General features: G+C 42.1%; 1 protein-coding gene across 4 annotated transcripts in view; it reads right to left on the bottom strand.

Moving 5' to 3' along the window:
- LOC113409509 (cAMP-regulated phosphoprotein 21-like) overlaps window positions 1-15,083 on the bottom strand; it is a 146,868-nt gene that overhangs the window by 94,473 nt on the left and 37,312 nt on the right. For 2 of the 4 annotated variants that reach the window (XM_026663511.1, XM_026663513.1), the window contains 2 exons: window positions 9,731-9,768; window positions 3,130-3,189 (listed from right to left, as the gene is read on the bottom strand). In XM_026663511.1, coding sequence (XP_026519296.1) covers window positions 3,130-3,189; window positions 9,731-9,768 — 98 coding nt within the window. The remainder of the gene's footprint in view (window positions 1-3,129; window positions 3,190-9,730; window positions 9,769-15,083) is intronic. The other 2 variants (XM_026663512.1, XM_026663514.1) reach the window with 1 other exon arrangement.

Genomic DNA, 15,083 nt, shown 5'->3' with positions numbered 1-15,083 from the left:
GTGACTTGATCACTTTCTATAAATACCTACATGAGGAGAAGAAGTTTAGTAATAGAGGGCTCTTAATTTATCAGAGAAATGTATAACAAGATCCAGTTGCTGGAGGTTGAAGCTTGACGTATTTAGACTAGAAATAAGGCATACATTTTTAACAGCGAGGGTAATTAATCACTGCAATGATTTACCAAGGGCTGTGATGGATTCTCCATCACAGGAACATTTTAAATCAAGACTGGATGTCTTTTATGCTGTAGTTCAAATAGGAACTAATTCAGGGAAGTTCTACAGCCTGTGTTATCCACGAAGTCTGACCAGATGATCTCAATGTTCCCTTCTTGCTTTATAATCTACAGCCTATAAATCTGAGGATTAATTTTGACTTCTTCCTTTCCCTTAGCTCACATATCTAGGTCATAGCCAAATCCCACCCCCTTTTCCTCCTCAACATCTCCAGGATCTGTCCTTCCCCGTCATCCTCCCAACCCACATCCCCATAATCAAGTTCCTTATTGAGGCATTTGTCACATCCTTCCTCTTTCAGGCCACCCAAACAAACACATTGCCTCTCTTTAGCCCATATTACACCTGCTAGCTTCCTATTTGCCCACTGATTTGAACATGTCACTTCCCTGCAAGCCCCTCCATCAGCTTCCCCTCTATTTAATCAAATTTAAACTTTCTATCACTAACTTCAAAGGCATATATAAACTCTACTCTTCCCTACTTATCCTCCCTTGTTATTAGTGTGCACCCTGTTCCCACTCCACTGACGTTCCCACTCTTGTTTCCCAATTGTCAGCTTCTCTCACAATCACAAATAGAGCTTCCCGCCTTGAGGCCCACTACTCATGATACAACCCCCCAGCATGGCTGCCACTCCAACCACATTTAAGTGCCTCTTAAAGACCCTCTTCTGCCATGCTGCTTACAGTGAATCACTATATGTTTCCTTCCCCTGTCCATCTGCCTGCACAATCTTTGACTGTGAACATCTTGGAGGTAACGACTGTCCGTTCTTGAATGGCTGCAAAGCATCCTGCACATGGTGGTTGCTAGCATAAACAAAAATAATAATTCCAAGTACACAATGAGCCGAGAGCAGAAGGCTAAGAGCAGAATTTGGCTTATTATGAATAGTTTACAAACTGCCTCCAAATGAAAAACAAAATGCCTTTCACAGCTGTGTAAAAACTCAAAGCAGAACTTTTGTGAGTTTTTGACTAGATTTTAGTACTTTGCCATTTCACAACATTTTCCATAAGTGAAAAGCAAAGGGTGCTTGCCTTGGTTGCTGTTGTTTGAATACTGGGGTGTTATTTTTTGTTGTTGTTGTTGCTTCCAGCAAAAACAGCTTCTGTTTTTCATTTAGAGAACCTGAGAACTGTGTTATTGTGGAGGTGAAAGAACTGAATGTCAAAGATCCAGACAAGCTTAGTGTATCGCTTGGCCTTGATCAGAGTCTTACAAAGATGTGATCAGCAGTGTTTACTGTCAATTTTTGGGAAACCAAACAATGGGAGAGCACAGCAGAAAGACCACAGATGCAATAAAATAAAATAAAAAAAGGAAAAGATTTCAAAAGAAAAAATAGTTTTTAAATTTTAACAAGAAAGACGACTATATGGGCAAGCATTACTTGCTGATTCTGTTACATTCTCCTGCTTTAAAAAACAATGGCCCTTTTGTATTTATGTTTTCGTAAAAGAGAGAGAGAGAGAAATGAAGTACGGCTGTATCCTGATGACCTGAAATCTCATTATCTGCAAAACTGGGTTATCCAAAATTCCTTCCTGTCCTGCAAATCCAGAATTGATTTAGAAACCGACATTAATTACTATGAACCTCACTCTATCTGAAGATTGGATGCGCCCCATCCCAAGATACTCAGATAAGCAAGGTTGGCCTGCACTATTGGAAAAAGATAATTTATCTATTGCCTGAGGCAATAGACTGTGGATCTGTCTGTGATGGATCCACTGGTCACAACACCATCCCTTCCTTGGCCCAGCCTTATTCTACCTTCCAGCCCTGCTGTGTAGGGACCCCCAAAGACCAGCATGGGCTTCTCAAATCCTGCCCCCAAAACAGGAAGAGTGCATACTACATGCTGAGAAACAAACATATACACTCACTCTCTCTCTCTCTCTCTCTCTCACACACACACAGAGTAAAGAAATAATACCACCTAGTTATCCATGTGTTATGTAGGTTAAGTCCTATATTTTCCAAAGTCTTTACTATTTTTGCATACTCAGTTTGAGACACGTAGTAGGAGGGGCCTAGTTTTCAGAGTTGTTCAGCACATGCATTCCAAATTATTTAAACTGGAGCTGTGAGTGGTCACCACTTGTAAACATCAGTCCTTTACTAGATGTCTCAACTTGAGTACTTAAGTAAGGTGGTAAGGTCTTCTATTGACCCGCCATGCTGGAAGGTGTGGAAACTCTCTATGAAAATGTGAACTGACGGCTGTTGATTCACAGTGATATGTGAAGCCTGTTAACTCCACTATAGATATTAAGGAGTGGATCTCTGGAAAAAGGGAATTAGCATCCGGAACCGAAAGAACATAGAAGAAAACCCTAAAAAAAGTACATCTTGGGGGAAGAAGCCTCACCCAAGCTTTATTAAGTGCTACTTCTCTTTCAACTGGCAATAAAATAATCACAAGAAATGGGGTGAGTTTGGGTGCCAATCCAACAGTGTGTGTGTGTGTGTGTGTGTGTGTGTGTGTGTGTGTGTGTGTGTGTGTGTGTGTTTTGTATTAGAGCAGATTGGTGCTAGTCCATTCACAGGCACCCCAAATTGCTGCTCCCCAAATTCATGGACAATTTTGGAAATCTAGTTCTAAGGTCCTGATCCAAATCCCATTCAAGTCACTGGAAAGACTCCTATTGTATTCAGACTTTTGAAGCAAGACTTTCCCAAAGTCACATGGGTGGTATGGATAAAATCAGGATTAGAACTCAGTTGTCCTGACTACCAGTCCTGTGTCCATAATTCCTCTCCATACATACACCTGTACACCCACACCTATTAAGATACTTGTTTCCATCTATGAGGACATGGATAAACTCACAAGTGAAAGTTAGTTGGAAAGAAATCTTTATTAAAGTAAACCATACAAACCTAAATAGCTGTCTTTTCTTATGGGTGTCATTGCATATACTGTTGTCTTCCAAGAGCCTACTGAAAATGAAAAGAAAAGAAAGATTATGGTAATAGACCTGGGAGTTTTAATGATATATTCAACTTCACGTCTTTAATGTTAAATCCCATTTTGCTCCTTAGCAACAACTTCTAGTTTTCTGTACCCATACTTAAAGAAATGAAGCTAAAGTCACTCCTATTTTGACCTCATTGGAGTTATTCCCAGGATGATTTTGTCCCAGGACGGTCTTTCTGTGATGCTAATTGTGCCATAAAAACCTGCCAGCAAGAGGCTGGAAATCTTTTACCACTTCCTGATAATAAACAAATTGCAACTCTCAGAAGCCAAAGAAAAACACATGGTTTTTTTATTTCTTAAAGAAAATAAACCCAGCTATACCTAATAAGAACTAAAAACCCAATTCAGCAAAATACTGTACATGCTTAATTTTAAGAACATTGTAAGTCCCACTGAAGTCACTGAAGCTTGAAGAAATGCTCGGGTGAACTGATGAATAGAAGTGGTGTGAAGCACATGTTTAAGGCCTTGATTCAGCAAAGCATTTAAACACATGCTTAACTTCATGTACATTCAATCCTTCCAGTCAAGGGGAGGGGCCCAGGAAGAGACAGATACATCCTGGAGGTGAATGCCTGGCTGCGAAGATGGTGTTGCCAGGAGGGCTTCAGCTTCCTTGACCATGGGATGCTGTTCCAGAAAGAAGGACTGCTAAGAAGAGATGGGGTCCACCTATCGAGGAAGGGGAAGAGCATATTTGGATATAGACTGGCTAACCTAGTGAGGAGGGCTTTAAACTAGGTTCGAAGGCGGCAGTTGTCCAAAGCCCACAGGTAAGTCAAGAACATGGAGACCTGGGAGAAGGTTCAGAGCATGGGCTGTTATAGCAGGGATAAACGAGAGACAGGACAAAACTGGGGAAGAGGGAATCAAATCAGAATCTTAGATGTTTGTATACTAATACAAGAAGCATGGGGAATAAGAGGGAAGCACTCAAAATGCAGGTAAATAAACACAACTATGACATAGTTGGCATCATAGAGACCTGGTGGGATAATACACATGACTGGAATATTGGTATAGAAAGGTACAGCCTGCTCAGGAAGTACCGGCAGGGAAAAAAAGAGAGGAGGTGTTGCCTTATATATTAAAATGTATACACTTGGGCTGAGATTGAGATGGAAATAGGAGACAGACTTGTTGAAAGTCTCTGGGTAACGATTAAAGGGGTAAAAAACAAGGGTGATGTCATGGCAGGGGTCTACTACAGACCACCTAACCAAGAAGAAGAGGTGGATGAGGCTTTTAAACAGCTAACAAAATTATCCAAAGCACAGGACTTGGTGGTGATGGGGGACTTCAACTACCCACACATCTGCTGGGAAAATAAAACAGCAGGGCACAGATTATCCAATAAATTCTTGGAATGTATTGGAGACAATTTTATATTTCAGAAGGTGGAGACAGCTACCAGGGGAGAAGCTGTTCTAGATTTGATTTTGACATAAGGAGGAACTGGTTGAGAATTTGAAAGTGGAAGGCAGCTTGGGTGAAAGTGATCATGAAATGGAAGAGTTCATGATTCTAAGGAATGGTAGGAGGGAGAACAGCAAAATAAAGACAATGAAGGCAGACTTTAGCAAACTCAGGGAGTTGGTAGATAAGATCCCAGGGGGAGCAAGTCTAAGGGGAAAAACAATAGAAGACAGTTGGCAGTTTTACAAAGAGACATTATTAATGGCACAAGAGCAAACTATCCCACTGCGGAGGAAAGATAGGAAGTATGGCAAGAGACCACCCTGCCTTAACCAGGAGATCTTCAATTATCTAAAAATCAAAAACGACTCCTACAAAAAGTGGAAACTAGGTCAAATTACAAAGGATGAATATAAACAAGTAACACAAGTATGTAGGGATAAAATTAGAAAGGCCAAGGCACAAAACGAGATCAAAGTAGTCAGAGACATAAAAGGTAACAAGAAAACATTCTACAAATACATTAGAAGCAAGAGGAAGACCAAGGACAGGGTAGGCCCGTTACTCAATGGGGGAGGGGAAATAATAACAGAAAATGTGGAAATGGCAGAGGTGCTTAAATGACTTCTTTGTTTCGCTTTTCACCAAGAAGGTTGATGGTGATTGGACATCTAACGTAGTGAATGCCAGTGAAAATGAGGTAGGAACAGAAGAGGCTAAAATAGGAGAACAAGTTAACTAATTCATCCAAGGAATTTTTGTCTTCAGATCACCAGGGTCTGATGAAATGCATCCTAGAATACTCAAGGAGCTGACTGAGGAGATACCTGAGCCATTAGCGATCATCCTTGAGAAGTCACGGAAGATGGGAGATATTCCAGAAGACTGGAAAAGGGCAAATAGAGTGCCCATCTATAAAAAGGGAAATAAGGACAACCCAGTGAATTACAGAGCAATCAGCTTAATTTCTGTACCCGGAAAGATAATGGAGCAAATAATTAAGCAATCAATTTGCAAACATCCAGAAGATAATAAGGTGATAAATAAAAGTCAGCATGGATTTGTCAAAAACAAATTGTGTTAAACCAACCTGACAGGGTAACAAGCCTTGTGGATGGGGGCGGGAAGCAGTAGATGTGGTATATCTTGACTTTACTAAAGCTTTTGATACTGTCTCAATGACCTTCTCATAAACAAACTAGGAGAATGCAACCTAGATGGTATAAGGTGAGTGCATAACTGGTTGGAAAACCATTCCCGGAGAGTAGTTATCAGTGGTTCACAGTCATGCTGGAAGGGCATAACAAGTGGGGTCCCACAGGGATCAGTTCTGGGTCCGATTCTGTTCAATATCTTCATCAATGATTTAGATAATGGCATAGAGAGTACACTTATAAAGTTTGTGGACGATCTGGGAGGGGTTGCAAGTGCTTTGGAGGATAGGATTAAAATTCAAAGATCTGGAGAAACTAGAGAAATGGGTCTGAAGTAAATAGGATGAAATTCAATAAGGACAAATGCAAAGTACTCCATTTAGGAAGGAACAATCAGTTGCACACATACAAAATGGGAAAAGACTGCCTCGGAAGCAGTGCTGCGGAAAGGGATCTGGGGGTTATGGTGGACCACAAGCTATATATGAGTCAACAGTGTAATTCTGTTGCAAAAAAAGCGAACATCATTCAGGGATGTATTAGCAGGAGTGTTGTAAGCAAGACACGAGAAGTAATTCTTCCGCTCTACTCTGCTCTGATTGGGCCTCAATTGGAGTATTGTGTCCAGTTCTGAGCGCCACATTTCAGGAAGGATGTGGACAAATTGGAGAAAGTCCAGAGAAGAGCAACAAAAATTATTAAAGGTCTAGAAAACATGACCTATAAGGGAAGACTGAAAAAGTTGGGTTTGTTTAATACGGAAAAGAGACGACACAGGGGAAATGATAACATTTTTCAAGTATGTTAAAGGTTGTTACAAGGAGGAGGAAGAAAAATTGTTTCTCTTAACGTCTGAGGATAGGACAAGAAGCAATGGGCTTAAATTGCAGCAAGGGAGGTTTAGGTTGGACATTAGGAAAAAACTTCCTAAGTGTCAGGGTCGTTAAGCACTGGAATAAATTGCCTGGGGAGGTTGTGGAATCTCCATCATTGGAGATTTTTAAGAGCAGGTTAGAGAAACACCTGTCAGGAATGGTCTAGATAATTAGTTCTGCCACAAGTGCAGGGGACTGGACTAGATGACCTCTCGAGGTCCCTTCCAGTTCTATGATTCTATGAGTAGTCTTACTGACTTCATGTGCTTAAATTTAATTGTTTATGTGTCTTACCTGATCAGGGACTTTGGAAACACCAGAACTGTTTAAGTTCACATGCATGTGTGCGCAATTTAATGAACACACAAGTGGGGGCCAGAGGATGCAGGTCATACCAGAGGTGAAAGTAAGTCAGTATGCTCCGGTATGGCGTACCGGCAAGAGCCAGTGCGCCGTACTGGGGCAGATCAGCTTCCCCTGCTGCTGGGAGCCCCAGGCCCTTTAAATTGCCGCCAGAGCCCTGCTGCCGGAGCCCTGGGGAAGCGGCGGCGGGGCGTGGGCGGCGATTTAAAGGGCCCAAGGTGCCTGCCGCAGTTACCGCCCCGGACCCTTTAAATCGTCCCCAGAGCCCTGGGGTAGCGGCGGTGGGGTTCCGCCGGCTATTTAAAGGATCCAGTGCTGCGGCAGCTGCTACCGCCCCGGCCCTTAAAATAGCCGCCAGAGACCCGCCACTGCCTTCCCCAGGGCTCCGGCAGCAGGGCTCTGGGGACGATTTAAAGGGTCCGGGGCTCCAGTAGCCGCTCATAGGGGATAGCTTGGTGGTTTGAGCATTGGCCCGCTAAACCCAGGGTTGTGAGTTCAGTCCTTGAGGAGGCCATTTAGGGATCTGGGGCAAAAAAATTGGTCCTGCTAGTGAAGGTAGGGGACTGGACTTGATGACCTTTCAAGGTCCCTTCCAGTTCTATGAGATAGGTATATCTCCATATATTATTTATTATATTATTACTGCCCCAGGCCCTTTAAATCGTCCCCAGAGCCTGCTGGAGCCCTGGGGTAGTGGTGGCGGGGCTCCAGCGGCTATTTAAAGGGTCCGGGGCTGCGGAAGCCGCTACCACCCCGGCCCTTAAAATAGCTGCTGGAGCCCCGCTGCCGCCTCCCCAGGGCTCCGGCAGCAGGGCTCCGGGGACGATTTAAAGGGCCTGGGGTGGTAGCAGCAGCCGGAGCCCCGGGCCCTCTAAATCAACACCTGAGCCCCCAGCTGCCGCTGCTACCCAGGGGCTCCGGCAGCACGGCTCGGGTGGCGATTTAAAGGGCTCGGGACTCCCACTGCCGCTACCCTCCGGGGCCCTTTAAATTGCTACCCAAACCCCGCTGCTGGAGCCCTGGGATAGCAGCGGCAGGGCTCTGGCAGTGATTTAAAGGGCCAGGGGCTCCCAGCTGCCGCTACTGCAGCGGAGCCCCGGGCCCTTTAAAGCTCCGCCAGAGGCCGGGGCCCCCTCCGATGGTGATTTAAAGTGCCCGGGGCTCCAATGCGGTAGCAGCAGCTGGTAGCTCCAGGGGTGATTTAAAGGGCCCGGGGCTCCCAGCTGCTGCTACCACAGCCCCAGCCCCGGGCCCTTTAAATCCTGATTTAAAGGCCATGGCTCTTCTGGTAGAGGCCACGCCTCTTCTGATTGAAGCCCCACCCCCTCCTAAGGACTCCAGAGTACCGGTAAATCCTTTAAGTTACTTTCACCCCTGGGTCATACCCTGAGGGTACGTCTGCACTTACTTCCTGGTTCGGCGGCAGGCAATCGATCTTCTGGGATCGATCCCGGAAGCGCTCGCCGTCGACGCCGGTACTCCGGCTCGGCGAGAGGAGTACGCGGCATCGACGGGGGAGCCTGCCTGCCGCGTCTGGACCCGCAGTAAGTTCGGACTAAGGTACTTCGAATTCAGCTACGTTATTAACGTAGCTGAATTTGCGTACCTTAGTCCGAAGTGGGGGGTTAGTGTGGACCAGGCCTGAGTGTATTTGATAGCAGTGAGGATGGATATACGTAGTGCTTCTTTAAGATAAGCATTCACTCCTGCCCCACCCCTCCTTACCCCAATGATAGCCAATTCTAGTACTTGAGATCTGTACAGAACAATCCTTGGCCAGCACTACTCAAACATTCACAATGAATTTCCTAGCATTGAGGATCAGATTCTCCCCTGGAATAAATGGGTGCAGCTTCACTGATTTAAGCGGAGCTGTGCACATTTATGGCAGCTAAGAATCTAGCCCTTCACCTTTGTTATACACAGAGGGCTTTTTTGTTTGTTTGTTTTTTCTTTTAGTGTCAATAGATTTGTCATCGCAAGATTGTCCACAGGAGGCCATGATAGAGTAATGTAAAATAAGAGTTGTCTCAAATAATAACAACCATTATTGTTTCATTATTACCAGGGCCGGCTCCAGGCACCAGCGGAGGAAGCACGTGCCTGGGGCGGCAAATGCTAAGGGGCGGCATTCCGTCCATTCTTGGGGTGGCACAGTCCAGGTGGCTTTTTTTTTTTTTTTTGCTTGGGGCAGCAAAAATGGTAGAGCCGGCCCTGATTATTACTACACAGTAATAATAGTAGTCCTGGTTTTCAGAAGTGCAGAGGACCCACAAGAATGAGTGAAGGATATGAAGGTGTTCGATATCTCTGAAAATCAGATCCAATAGCAACAACAGAAACATTCCACATTTCTATAAAACTTTTCATCCAATAACTTCAATGCCTTTCACAAAGATTAACTAATTAGTTAAATCCTCTCAGCACTCCAGAGTGGTGGGTCATTGATAATCGATCATTACATTGGTGTTTTGCTGTTTTAACAAGCACTTTGTTTAACCTTAAATTCAACAGCTTTGGAAAGTGGCAAGCAACATCTGATATGCTCTTATATCACCATATATCTGAAGACGATCTAAGTACAAATCCCACTAAAGAGGCAAAGCCCTCAAATAAGTTGGATCACAAATTAATTCAACAATGAGTCTGAGACTAACAGCTACAATATTTTTTTTAAAAAAGCAATTTTTTACCTGTTTTCCACAAAAAGGTTTTCCTGGGAGCAAACTGACTGAAAAATAAAAAAAAAAAAGGATTGAACCAAACATTCTATATATGTTCTATTGTCCAATTTCTTGCTTGATTTTAGAATTATCTTCCCCATTCAGGCTCAAGGGGATTTTCATTCATGCATCATTTGCATTTGTAGAAGACAAGAGGGGGGGGAAAAGTCAAGAATAAGGTCACACCAGTAAAATAATTCCCATGCATTACAATATGTTACTTGCAATTCATCTCAGTTTTGAAACAAACTCAGACTTCTCAGTCTTGGGATCAGAAGAGGCCAGATGTATACAAAGTGCTGACGTTTTGAAGGGAAACAGAAGCAGAAGGTTCCACTAGTCTGCCTACCAGCTAGCAATAAAGTGACACCATAACACACAGCTGCAGGGGAGGAGGACAAATGGGAGAAAAGCATGCAAAATGAGTACAGTTCTGCAAGGGAGTGGAGATGCTGTAATACTTAGAAAATATTACATAATTTAATTTCACAAACAGAGAGGAAACAAATGCACCTGGTACTGAGACATAAAATAAAAGCATTGTAAAAAGACCTCTCTTGGAGGATTTAGATTTTGGCCAAGGTGAGAGAGTAGGAAGAAATCAATCCTACTGGCAAGTATGCAGTTCTTTTAACATTCCTTAATTTTTTATGTTGAGAAATGAAGCTGTGCTCAATTTCCCATGAATAATTCTCTCCCCCTTTGATTTTTTTCATTTCCCTCCTATTTCATGTTCATTACACCAAGCGCACAGTTGTTGTCATTGGATTATATCTCCATGAGGTACTGAAGAAAAGACAGATAGTCCTTCCACTGAATTTAAACAAAAGGAAAGAGTGGAAAAAAAGGGGAGATCAGGTCCATTACTTCCATAACAATGGGACTCGGTTCATGGAATAATAGCATGCCATCATCGGGTATGTCAAATCCTAATGCCATAGAAAGTGCATTTATTTAGTATGTTCCTATTTTCAACAGGATTGATTCATGACTTGCTGGCTAAAAGCTGAACACATTTGTGTCCATTCCTGGGCTTCATCAAATATACAAGGCCAAATTCTCTGCTGGTGTAAACTGAGCTTAGCTCTATTGAAATATTATGCCAATTTTCACCAGCAGAGAATTTGGCCCACAATTTAAAATAATGCTGTTATTGTAATCCTTCCATTTAGTAGTGTTGTCAGAGTATATTGGGTGGGCATAGTTTGACAGAAAATGTGTCCGATGGTTCTTATTAATTGTATAGCTTCAGTGGCATGGGCTTCCCAAGCAGGATCCCATACAGGATCCTAACTAAATGAGCAGGACTAGTGGGGTAGATCGGTGGCGAGTTCTTTTCTCTGTAAGGCAAACCCTCAGGATACCAAGGATAAAATCCTGGCCCCACTAAAGTCAATGACAAAACTCTCATTGATTTTAACAGGGCCAGGTTTTCGCCCCAGGCTGAGAGGCCTAAGTGGAGTCACATGCCCTTTCACTATGGAGCACTGGGTTCCTTTGTACAATTGCTCCACTCCCTCTTCTCCCATTCTTAAGAGGCCCCTTCCAGGTCAAACAGGTTGCCAAAAAGTACATTTTCTTCTCTTTCTAATGATGAAAAGCAAAAAAGTCATCTTATTCCAACTCTTAACACAATGGTTTTCCTGTCTGCATAGACAGGATGGGCCAAATTTTCAAAGAGGCCTCACTTTGTCCTCCAACTGCACACATACGAGTTTTGTGCACCATGAGCTTTTGCATTGTCAATCTGCTAATATGTGTATGCAGATGACTACCCAAGCAAAGCTGTACATGCCCACAGAGGCCATGTTTCGAAAAAATTTGCTCAGGAGCATTGCTGCTGTTCATGTCAGGCATAAGGATAAATAAGCACCAAGGATTTACATTTTATTAAAAACTTGAGAGATGTCTGTTACCTCTTCAGTATCTTGAAGAGTATCAGTGTAATCTGCATTACAGCCTTATGGACAGATTCAATGAAAACTCCGTTCATCTTCCATGCTGCAGAAGCTGGCACAAGGCCATACAATTCCTGGAATATCCATTTTTCAAGGCTGATGTGGGGCTCCATGGCACAGAAGACAGACACATTTTTATTATATTATCCTTATTATTAAAAATAAGAGGGCTTAAAAGCTTTGGGTAGCAATTTAGCTACTAGGAGGTCAAGATTCACTTTCCTTTTCTGCAGTATCAATAACTCTCAATTTAAAGTCCCAGGGAAAGCTTAAATAACCACAGCATAGCTTTTAAATCACCTTGCTGCCAGCTACAGATCTAAGGGAAGTCAAAACAAATCTAGAATGGGAAAAATGTTACACAAGATTATTTCCTCACTTCCTAAGGACCCTTGCAGTTTCTACACACTCAAAACTTCCATTCAGGTTCTATGATTGTCCTTCCTTCTGGAACCAATATTTTATCCATTCATTTGCAACCCCATTTTTAGCAGTCCCACAGCATTTTTTCTCCAGAGGGACATACATAAGCTCTAACAGCCTATTCTCCGGTCTTGTCTTCACTAGGAACAGAGTGAAGTTTTTCACCATGTGTTAGATAACAGGGTAATTAGCAGACAGTAATATCTTAGCATGGACAAGGCAGTTTGCAGTTTTCACATGTTAGCACGGGGAGGTAAACAGTAGGCTCCCTACTATTGTTTACTTGAACCTGTTAATACCTGTGTAAACTACAGCCCCATTGTTTTCACTAGAATTGCAGCATGTGCTATGTGGTAAAAAAACACTTTTTTCCCCTAATATGTATACACCCTACAAGGATACATCTTTAGTGGTGAAACTCAAAAGCTTGTCTCTTTCACCAACATAATTGGTCCAATGAGATATTATCTCACCCACCTTTAATATCTTGGCCAATTATTTTTCAAAATGCTAACAGCAATTATAACGTAATTTGGATTAATAGACATCCATATTCAGGGCCCTGTGTATTCTGCAATTCTGCTGCAGTGCAATTTGCTGTAGACCCCTCCCATTGCTGCAGAACTGAAAAGAAGCTTTCATTAAAAATATATCAGGGGGTAGCCGTGTTAGTCTGTATCTACAAAAACAACAAGGAGTCTGGTGGCACCTTAAAGACTAACAGATTTATTTGGGCATAAACTTTCGTGGGTAAAAACCTCACTTCTTCTCACTCTATGCATCCGAAGAAGTGAGGTTTTTACCCACGAAAGCTTATGCCCAAATAAATCTGTTAGTCTTTAAGGTGCCACCAGACTCTTTGTTGTTTTTATTAAAAATATATGTTTCTAGTCCTCATGGTTTAAAAATAGCCTTGAAAAATGTGAACCTAACGTAACCAAGGCAATGTTTTATTGCTGGCAGCCTGAAAGGTTTCTAGAAGGTGGGAAGCTCCCCATCTATCTCAGTGTTGTTGAATCTGAGAACTAATAATGGCAATTAAAATGGCCCATGTTAACAATTTTCTTACCGCACATTTTAGCGGAAACATCAAATTAATGTGCTTCTCCTACAACCTCAAACTGCTCGTTGTGCTTCCCCAAATGCCAAAAGCTCCAATTGTCTGCTATCCCGTTGCCAAAACATCCAGTTCCCCCTAACACTGATGATGCAGTTATGCATCATCAATACAAAAATGTGCAGCATAATGAAAATGTGGGGAAAAGCATTAATTAAAGTGACATTAATATTGAAAGAAATGTCATAAGGAATATTGTACAGATGGCATTACATTGTCATATTTAATTCATTAAAACCTCCAATTTAAATTTAAAATGAAGCTGTGCATAATTTCTAGTATGATGCACTGGAGTGCTGCAGAATGAAGAGAATTTGATGCAGGTTTTATGTCCAGCCTGCTGCAGAGTAAGCAGGAGAATATTCATTAATTATTTTTGAGTCTGAAAAGCAGATATAACATCTGAAACATGTCTAGAGCTTTAGATTCATTTTTTTCCTTTTCAATTTTGTTCAACAAAAAGTTTTCTCCTTGACTGAAATCTCACCCAAATGGTTTCAACCTGAAACAAATATTTACAATTTGGTGTTATAGCAATCATCTTAGGACACCATCAGCTGCATTTGGGACACCTCTTCAGACACACTGTAATTAGAAGTGATGCATTTTAATACATTTTCTAAGGTTCACAATCAGGGTATTAACACAAATTTAACTACAGTGGTGTGAATAGCAAAGGGTAATAAAACTGTATGTCAGGCATGTCACTTCTGCACCTCACTTTCTCCATCTACAATTTGAGGGACAATAATGCTTAGATACCTACCTCACAGATGTGTTGTGAAAACTGATTAGTTAATGACTGTAGAGGGCTTTAAAAATATAAAGTGCTATATGTAAGTGGCTATATATGGTAGGCAGTCAATTGTGGTCATTTCTAAAATTGAAAATAAAGAATATATTACAATGCCTACCACCACATATAAATATTTCTACCATGCCAGAGAGGCTCTCATCTGTGAGGCATGCTCCACTCTGCAGCACAGCAAAGAAATACTTAGTTATTTGCATCATTAGTGTAGCCTGCTGAAATACAGTAATATGATTTATTGATGGCTCACTAATACCTGCAATAAGTAGAGAGAGAAAGCAAATGAGTGTGTATGAGAGAGAGAGAGAGAGAGAGGGAGAGATATCTGCATTGCTAACCTTTAAAAAAGGCGCAGTCCTAATCCATTGATATAGCTCCTGCCACAAGCCATGCTTTTACTCATGATAAAACCCCTTCTTGGCTAACCTGACAGATCGCATTAACCTTCTAGTTACGGCAATTAAAATTCTCACCACCTGCATTTGTCTTTCAAACTGAAGGTAAAGTATCGAAATAAACAACAAACACAGCAGCGTATTTTGGGATGAATGCTTAATAATTCAGAATCTCACCACGTCTTTCATGAACACTTAGGGCCACGTTCTCTGCTTCTAGCTGCCCTTATGATGCACAAACTAAGTCACTCTAGCAGCACCTTTCCCTACCTTGTCACTTGTTGCCATGTTCCAAATCTATCCCCTCTCTATCCCCTGCAGTTATCCATTTTTAAGGTATGCGCCTTTGTATGAAGTCAAAAACAGTAATTCGCTTATAGCAGACAAACAAGGACACAGCCATTTCTAGAATTTATATTGCAGCTGTATTGACATTAGGCTGCCATACTGAAGTGAAAATAAAAACAAAGAGCCAGCTAATACTGGGATTTTCTCAGGTCACAAGAACAGAAAATACTATGCTGAATATCTGTGCATAATTTTCCCTCCCAAATTGCATTTTATAATCAGTGGACTACTTGCTAAGTAGAGACGTTACTTATAAGTGAAGTCACAAGTG

The sequence above is a fragment of the Terrapene carolina genome, unplaced genomic scaffold (assembly GCF_002925995.2).
Source record: "Terrapene carolina triunguis isolate 2854851 unplaced genomic scaffold, T_m_triunguis-2.0 Scaffold33723, whole genome shotgun sequence".
Classification (NCBI taxonomy): Eukaryota; Metazoa; Chordata; order Testudines; family Emydidae; genus Terrapene; species Terrapene triunguis.
The sequence above is the reverse complement of the archived record's forward strand: the minus strand, read 5'-3'. Positions and strand labels throughout refer to the sequence as shown.